At 40.5% G+C, this 9338-nt stretch overlaps 1 protein-coding gene across 1 annotated transcript; it reads left to right on the plus strand.

Annotated features, from left to right (window-relative positions):
• Nucleotides 1–747: 747 nt before the first annotated feature.
• On the plus strand, nt 748–4001 carry LOC149842180 (S-adenosylmethionine decarboxylase proenzyme-like). The gene is made up of 4 exons (XM_089998971.1): nt 748–945; nt 1988–2134; nt 2258–2270; nt 2477–4001. The coding sequence occupies exons 1-4, from the start codon at nt 766–768 to the stop codon at nt 3700–3702; spliced, it is 1566 nt and encodes a 521-aa protein (XP_089855097.1). The 5' UTR covers nt 748–765; the 3' UTR covers nt 3703–4001.
• Nucleotides 4002–9338: the final 5337 nt, after the last annotated feature.

Genomic DNA, 9338 nt, shown 5'->3' on the forward strand with positions numbered 1-9338 from the left:
ATTTGTTTGAAGTACAAAATAACATTTTTACATTTCCACGGATTGTGAATTCATGAAACAGGATTCAAATTTGTAGTTAAACACGTGTTAATAATTTCAAGAATTATAAACCAGTTCCAACTTATTTATATACTTGAATTAGCACAATTAGTTTACATAGAACTGTTGATGTTTTAGGATTAAAACCCAATTCATACAATCGATCTGGACCTGATCTATCCCTCATTTGAATTAGAAACATCTCTCTCTCTCTCTCTCTCTCTCAGTTTTTTTCAGTTTCTTGGGTAACATCAGAACATTACTGGCACTCGTTTAATGTATTACATAACATTTTTATTCTTGTTGTTGAACAATTTATTTTATATCCTCTTATGGTTCTTGCTTTGCACAATTCAAGAATGAGAAAGGCATTTCAGTCGCTCTATGAAAGAAAATGTATAAAGGTAAATTAGCTGAATAGTTAGCCAGCTTTTGGTAAATTACTGCAAAAACAAAACAAAAAGATCACCAAAAACTTGCAAGAAAATAGGGGAAAGCCAACTGGTGTTATTATCTCTTCCGTGCGACTGTGGGGCCCACAAGGGTTTTGACGTGCTCGTGTGGGACTTAGGGTTAGGGTTGGTGGTGTTTTAGAAAATATTCTTTTGGTTTGATTTTTTAATATGCTGTCGCGGAGAAAAAATAAAAAAAAAAATATATACGCGAAGAAGCCCCTGGAGGCCTCGATCTTGGGGTGTTATAAAAGCGTGGGAGGGGGGGCTCGAGATGGACTCACCACCTCCACAGCACGTCTCCTGCGTTAGGGCACCCAGAAAGGACTCTTTTCTGTTTCCTTCCCACAGCCCCAAGAAGCCCTCTCTCCTTCTTGAGTCCTCAAGCAGGAAACAGAAAGAGAAGAGTTTGGGATTGCCATCACCCGTCGGGAACGTCTGCTTGTATTGCTTTGTGAGTTTTTCCTCCTTTGCGGCCTTCTTTCTTTCTTGTTCTCTCTCTCTCTCTCTCTCTCTCTCTCTTATATGGTGGTAGCATGGCAGTGATTCTTTCTTGCTTTGTTGGTTTTTTAATGTTTGTTTCATGAAGCTATGTGATGGTGTTTTCTCTGTGTTTCTTTTAGTGATTGTGTTTTCCGTTTCTCCGGTCGTACTCATTTCTTTCTTTTCGTGTTCTGTTTCCATTCTTTAACTCCTTCAAAACACTTGGAAACTCTCTCTCTCTCTTGTTTCTTTGAGGTCTTTGTTACTGCTCTCTCGTTCGGGTTTCTTTCCACTTTTTCTTCTGTGTTTTTTCTTGTATATGCTTAATCTCCTAACTATCGTCAAATGGGCGGACGGTGGTACCATTGTTTGAACTTGTAAACGGTGGTCGTTCCTGTTCTGGCTTTCACACCTTCCGCCCGCTGTCCATTGTTTTTTGTGGGTAGTGGGGAGATGAGGGTGTTCCTTCTCTTTCTTCTTTATTCCAGATGAGTGGTAACCATCCGTTCGTGGACATGAACGGTGGTGATCATGGCAGATTCATCTTTGGTCAGACCATTCGACGATTGATTTAATGGATGGCAATGTATGTTGTCTTTGTGGCCGATTGTCGGGCCAAGAACGGGCTCTCCGGCATCCTTGGACTTGCAATTGCTCTGTAGGAAGGTTTTTTCACATCCTATAAGTCAAGTCCTATTGTTGGTTTTCTTTGTCTGGAGATTTTGGTTCCTCCCACGTGATTTCAGCTATCTATTGATGAAGAATTTGGTATATTATATGAACCAACTTTTCAATTCAATGAATCACTCCTGTTTTTGTGTGTCTGTGTCTTTGATGTATTAGTATATGACTTTGCAAATTTTATTCATTTCCCCCATCAGTTTGTCACGTTCATAAGATGGGCACCTGAGATTTTTTATGCTCTTAGTCTTTTTCATTTCTTTCATTCAAAGTTGTGGTAGATTGTTATGAAAAGTATTTGCTGCTAACTAGCTATTCGAGGCCTCTTGCAGGAAGCGAATGTTTTAATGGAGGGTAAAGGTGGTCTGAAGAAGTCCAGTAGTAGCTCCTTAATGTACGAAGTTCCTCTCGGCTACAGCATTGAGGACATCCGACCAAACGGTGGCATCAAGAAGTTCCAATCTGCTGCCTACTCCAACGTATGCTATGATCCCCTTCTCTGCTTATTCTTAGAAGTTCATTTGTGATGCTTCGCCATGCCATGCCATGGCATGTCCTCTGTTTTGTCTTTCTTCTTATGTTTGTTCTGTTTGTCTTTGCAGTGCGCGAGGAAGCCATCCTAATATTCTCTAATTCAATCTTCATCAGTAGAGTAGGGCTTTTTCGTTTTGTTTCTTTATTCAGTTTAGCATACTGCCTATGATACAGTAGGAGACTTGTCTTCCTTGGCTGGAACAGATACCCTTTTTCTTTTCCCTTCACCCCCTTCTCTCTTTATTCTTTGCAACACCCACTGGACATAGCATTTGGTCTTGGCAACTCATCCCTGCTACTAAAAATGTCTGCCATCGGCTTCGAAGGTTATGAGAAGCGGCTCGAGATCGTTTTCTGCGAGCCATCTGTCTTTGCTGATCCTCAGGGAAAGGGACTCAGGGCCCTCTCTCGTGCTCAGATCGATGAATTCCTCTGTGCAGCTCAATGCACCATAGTGGACAATCTGTCCAACAGTGTCATGGACTCCTACGTCCTGTCTGAATCCAGCCTTTTCATCTGCCCTTACAAGATCATTATCAAGACCTGTGGGACTACCAAGCTTCTGCGTTCCATTCCTATCATATTGAAGCATGCTGGTGCCCTCTCTCTCTCACCAGTCTCTGTCAAATACTCCCGCGGGACATTCATCTTCCCAGCAGCTCAGCCTGCTCCCTACACTAGCTTCTCTGAGGAAGTTGCCGTGCTTGACAGCTACTTCACCAAGCTGTTCTCGAAGCCTGGGGATGCCTATGTGATCGATGGCGGCAATCCTGCTCGCAACTGGCATGTCTACTGGTCCTCCATTAAATCCATGGCTGTTGTGCCACTGACAATGGAAATGTGCATGACTAGCCTCAGCAGGGAAAGGGCATCTGTGTTTTACAAGAACACCACAAGCTTGGAAAAGACGATGACAAATGCATCTGGGATTGCCAACATCCTTCCCCACTTCGAAATCAATGACTTTGAATTCGAGCCTTGTGGGTATTCAATGAATTCAATCAATGGGAACGCTCTTTCTACCATCCATGTCACTCCAGAGGACGGGTTCAGCTATGCTAGCTTTGAGTTTGTTGATGTGGTTGACCCCAACAAGGCAGTGGATGCTGTGGAGCTGGAGGCAATGATCGGCCGTGTGCTTGATTGCTTTGAGCCGGCAGAATTCTCTGTTGCCATCCACTGCGACTCCAAGAGCCCAATGGCAAAACTCTCTGCAAAGAAGGGGATGATGGGCTACGGGTGCAGCAAGGTGGTGGAGCAGGAACTTGCAGGTGGTGGGTGCCTGGTATACCAGAGCTTCTCTGCAAAGAAAGAAAGTTGCTTACCAAAATCCATTCCTAAGAAGTGGATGAATATAATAGGAGAGGAAGTTGATGGTGGTTATGAAAGCCCACTTGTGGGTCTTCAAGTTGTTGATTTAGAGATGCAGGGTCTGGTGGGGTATTGTGGAGCAGAGGAAGGTGGAGAAGAGAAAGAAGAAGGTACCTTGGTAGCCGTATCTTGCCTGGCCTAGTAAGACAAGTGATATAGTAGTAGCATTGGGGTTTACTATTATGGTTGGTTCTATCTTGTCTTTGGTATTGCATTATCTCTGGTTATTAGGATTATTGTATAAGCTATTTGCCTTTGGTTATTAGAATTAAGGAATAATGAAGCACCATTGTAGTAATTGTGGTGTTGTCTACCCCTGATGTGTTAAGAGTCATCCAGCTTTATAGTTGGTTAAAGGTCTTATCATTCGTGTGTTTGGTTGCTATGTAAACTCCCTTTGCATTTTAATATATGAAATAAAAATGTGTGCTTATTATGGTATATTTTGTTGTGATGTTTTAAGATTGGTACACCTCAATTCTACGTGTTGGCTAGAAAATGAATTATGCATTCTTAGTGGTTTCCGGACCACTAGGCACGACAGTGAACCACTACATGAATCCTACCAGTAGTTAGCTGGGAGGTCAAACTCTCAATCTCGGTATGATTCATGTTATATTCTAACTATGAAGGTTATCAATCATTCATGGTCTTGCAGAGTTTTAAACCCGATGTGAGTGTAAACCTAAGTCATGATTAAGTTAAACACATTGAACCACATTCTCAAACTTGTAATTCACTCGTTTTCTCACGAATGATGTCATAAACTGATCACAATAAATCTCATGGTGATCTTAGAACTCACACACATCTTTCACTAAGCACGTAATGATGTAGTGTCTCTACATCGTTAAATCATCTGCAACCCACTCTCTATGGTGGCTGCACTCTGGTCGTGAACCAGGTAGCCCTTGCCACATGTCATCACTTTCAGGATTTAAGGGTTACAACATGCTGATATCAAAATATTTATTTATACAACATGAATAGAATAAATGAGACTCCAATCTAAATATAATTTTATCACAATACATGATATTAATAACCACATAGATATGCGTTCACAAATCTAATCTATTTCTGACATGCATGACAAACCACAACTAACATGCATATCACAACAAACATGTATATGAATTCAACTCAGAATGTCAAGCATAAAAATTTTATGCATGCCATGATCTCATTCGAAGACTATCATGCTACTCATATTCTTTTCACAATATTACAATAATATGCAACATAAAAATGTTTATTCACCTCTAAAATTACTTATAATATCTTTTACCTCAAGTACGAACATTGTGTTTTCACCTTAATCGAGTTTCAAGGTGCTCTACCAGTAAGATCTGGTCATTATACCAATATATTTGTATTAATGTATAAAACTTCTTGCAGAATTACTAAAATGTCTCTCAAATTGACTCATGAAACCTCAATTTTTATATCACTAATTTAACCAGAACTAATGGATAAATAGATTTTTCTCTTTGATACGAGTCCAACGCATCAAACCTTAATCAATTCTGAGTTTCGGGTGCAAAGTTATGTCCATTTTACCAAAATGGGTCTTGGGTACTCAAAAGGGTATTTTGGATTTTGGTACAATTATTGAATTACCCAATGCAGATGCATCTATGATCTAGATGTAATACAGTTCAACTGGATCCAGATTCTTTACTCAATTGGATCCCGAATGGTCTGACTGGATCTAGACAATTTAACTGGATCGAGAACATTCTGACTGGACCCAGTTCTAATACGGATCAAAGACTGATTCAATCAGATCCAGTGCAATCAATCTGGATCTAGAATAGGTACAGATCAAACTGGATCTGAACTAAGAACCCAGATCCAGTCAGATCAAACTAGTTTGGTTTGACTCGGGTTAATCCAAACTGGTTTGGCTCAGACCCAATTCGGTCTGAATCGGTTTCTTGTGAACCAGTTTGGTCTAAACTGGTTTAGTTCAGACCGGATCAATCTAAACTATCTCACATAAACCAGTTCGACTAGACCCAGTTTGGTCTGAACTGGTTCGACCTGAACCGGTTCAACCAACATTTTTTTTCATACTGACCCAACCTCGGGTTCGGCTTGAGCGCGACGCAGATCGACCCGGTTTGGTCTGGGTCGCACCCAGACCGACCCTCGATTTCACTTCTTTTTTTTGTTGAATGCAGACTCGATCTGGGCGTGACCCAGACCGACCTGGTTCGGTCTGGGTCACACCCAGATTGACCCTTAGTCTGCCCTATAAACATGAAAGGGGCAAAGCCTCTTTCATTTACAGAGAGGGGACAGCCACCGACCGACCCTCTCCTCTGTACCCAACAGGGTACGAGCCGGCCGCTGGCGTCGGCCGACCCTCCATGTGACAGAGGGATAGGCCACCGGCCGACCGACACTCTCTCTCGCATCTTCTCTTATTTTTTTTTCATTTTCCTATATCTCGCCGGCAGCAATGGCTGCCGACCTCTTTTTTTTTCCGAAAAAGAAAGCAGGTCGAAGAAGATGAAGAAGGTGGAGGAGGGTTTTACCTTGCTGCCGATGCCAGAATCCGGTAAGCCCTCTGAACTTTTTTTTTCTTCACTCTGTCTCTCTCTTTCGCTCTTTCTCTCTCTCCCTCCCTCTGTCGTTCGCTCGCTACGTGGTGGAGGGAGAGAGACTGCATGAGGGCTTTTATAGCCCTCATGTAGGGTGAGGGATGAGGATGACCCTCTTCGTGCGAATTTGAGGGGTGAGGTTTATCCTCACCCCTTCTGGAAATACAGTTTCTCTTTTGGAGAAATCGTTGTTTCTTTTTTTTTTCGTAATTATCCTCTTCGACGGTTTCGTTAGAGGGCTTTTTTTAAAATTCTACCTCCTTAAAGAATATTTGTTCTGAATCTTACCTGAAAACAATTATGAAAATTGTTCATGAATGTCAGATTCACGCTCTTATGTAGCCTCATTATTATTGTGATGACACTATCTAAGCAATACCAAAGATAACTCTTTGTTTCTTAGTTTTTGAACTTTCGTATCAAGAATCTCTATAGGCTTTTCAGTTAAGCTTAAGTCATCTTATATCTCCAGTATTGACTCAACAATTTTTAGTATGTGAGACAGGCACATACTTTCGCAATATAGATATATGAAACACATTGTGAATTCGAGACAAGGAAGGTGGCAAAGTCAGTCTATATGTTATCTGACCAACTCTCGCTAGTATCTCAAAGGGTCCAATAAATCTTGGATTCAATTTTTGTTTTTGGCTAAAATACATCATTCCCTTAAAAGGAGATATTTTCAAAAATACATGATTACCTTGTTCAAATTCTAACTCGCGACGTCTTTGGTCTGCATAATTTTTCGGTCGACTTTGAGCTGCTAAAAGACATTCTCGAATAAATCTTACTTTGTTTGTCATCCGTTGTACTATATCAGGCCCTAACAATCTTCTTTCTCTGACCTCATCCCAACACAGAGGTGTTTGACACCATCGACCATACAACACCTCAAACAGAGTCATGCCTATACTTGCTTGAAAGCTATTATTGTAGGCAAACTTCATAAGAGGTAGAATGTCATTTTACAAGTCATTATACTCTAAAGTACATGCTCGTAGCATGTCTTCCACGATCTGAATGGTTCGTTCTGATTGTCCGTTAGACTAGGAGTGAAAAGCCATACTCATTTTTAATTGTGTTTCCATAGCTTCTTAGAAATTCTGTCAGAATCGCAACATGAACTTCGAGTTTCTATCTGAAACAATCAAATCTGGTACTCCATGAAGTCTGACAATATCTTTGATGAACAACTGAGCCAACTTGTCATAAGAGTGAGTAATCTTACATGCCAAAAAGTGAGTTGACTTTGTTAGACTATCTACAATAACCCATACAAATCTATCTCATTCTTGGTTCTTGGAAGTCCTGGGACAAAGTCCATCATAATATCTGCCCATTTTCATTCAGGTATAGGGAGTGGTTGCAGTAATCCATCGAGACGTTGGTGCTTAACCTTCATTTGCTGGCACACCAGACACTTGCTTACAAACTCAACAATGTCTCTCTTCGTACCGCTCTACAAAAAAAAATCTTTCATATCTCGATACATTTTGGTGCTCCTAAGGTGGATGACATATCTAGAGTGGTGTGCCTCGCTCAATAACTGATGCCTGAGCTGGTTATCTTTTTGAATGCACACCCTATTACAAAATTTGAGAAGTCCTTGATCATCAACTTTAAAGTCTGACTCCTCTCTTTCTAACATCTTCTGCCTCACTTGGGCCAACTCAAGATCTAAGGGTTGTTTTTCCTTAATTTGTTCCCACAATTCGGACCTCAATGTAGTTTGCACAAACAATAACCAACCTGGTAAGCATTGGGCTTATGCTTTCTGATGCACGATCGAGAAAAATAAATCTCAGTCTGCGAGTCTGGCCAATGCTCCTGACTTTCTACTAAGAGCATCTGCGGCTACATTCATTTTTTCAGGATGATACTTTAGCTCAAAATCATAATCTTTTAAAAATTTCAGTCATCTCTTCTGCCTCAAGTTTAAGTCTTTTTATGAAAATAAATATTTAAGGCTTTGATGGTCGGTAAAAACTTTAAATTGCTCACCACAACCGCTGCAAGCTTCAAGTCATGCGTCAGATAGTTGGCTTCGTGTGTTTTGAATTGGTGAGATGCATAAGCTATCACTTTACCATGCAGCATCAGAACGCAACCCAACCCTTTATGAGAGACATCGTTATAAATAGTGAAACCTCCATATCTAGAAGGTAATACTAATACTGGAGCATTGGACAAACACTTCTTTATCTCTTCAAAACTCCGGTCACACTTGTCATTTCATTCAAACTTTACGTCTTTTTTAGTGAGCTTTGTCATTGGAGCTGCTAATAGGAAAAACTCTTTCACGAATCGTCGGTAGTATCCAGCCAATCCCAATAAGCTATGAATCTTGGTAGAATTCTTAGGTCTAGTCCAATTAGTGACTTCTTCAATCTTCACAGGGTCCACCATGATTCCGTCTTGAGAAATAATATATCCAAGGAAGGACACATGTTCCAACCCAAAGGCACACTTAAAGAATTTGACATAGAGTTGATGTTCTCTAAGTGTCTGCAATACTATCCTCAGGTATTTTTCATGTTGCTCCCTCGTGGTGGAATAGATGATGACGTTATCAACAAATACCACCACAAACTTATCCAAATATGATCTGAAAACTCTATTCATCATATTCATGAAGGTTGCTGGTGAATTAGTCAAACCAAAAGGAATGACCAAAAATTCATAATGGCCATATCTTAATCTGAAAGTTGTTTTAGCTATAGATTCTTTCTTAATTTTTAGCTGATGATAATCAGATCTCAGATTCAACTTTGAGAAACATGCAGCTCCTTGAAGTTGATTGAACAAATCATTAATCTGTGGCAACGGATGTTTATTCTTGATGGTCACAGCATTTAGCTGCCGATAATTTATGCACATTCGCAGTGATTCATCCTTCTTTTTGACGAACATAATTGAAACACCCCAAGGAGAAACTGACGGTCTAATAAAACCTTTCTCCAACAATTCTTGCAGTTGCTCCTTAAGTTCCACAGGTCCCATCCGATAGGGAGTCTTCGAAATGGGTGTTGTTTCTGGAACAAGATCAATTTAAAACTCAATTTCTCAGTCTGGAGGAAGACATGAAAGTTCTTCTAGAAAAACATCGGCATATTCTTGAACTATGTCCACATCAGATATGGTGAGATCTTCTCTCTCTTCGATTTTCATG

The sequence above is a fragment of the Nuphar pumila genome, chromosome 3 (assembly GCF_984573655.1).
Source record: "Nuphar pumila chromosome 3, dmNupPumi1.hap1.1, whole genome shotgun sequence".
NCBI lineage: Eukaryota > Viridiplantae > Streptophyta > Magnoliopsida > Nymphaeales > Nymphaeaceae > Nuphar > Nuphar pumila.

Bases quoted from the DNA above. Each gene is read 5' to 3' on its own strand.
- LOC149842180 (XM_089998971.1), top strand. From the start codon at position 766: ATGGACTCACCACCTCCACAGCACGTCTCCTGCGTTAGGGCACCCAGA. The intron at 946-1,987 runs GTGAGTTTTTCC...GGCCTCTTGCAG, and splicing joins ACGTCTGCTTGTATTGCTTT to GAAGCGAATGTTTTAATGGA.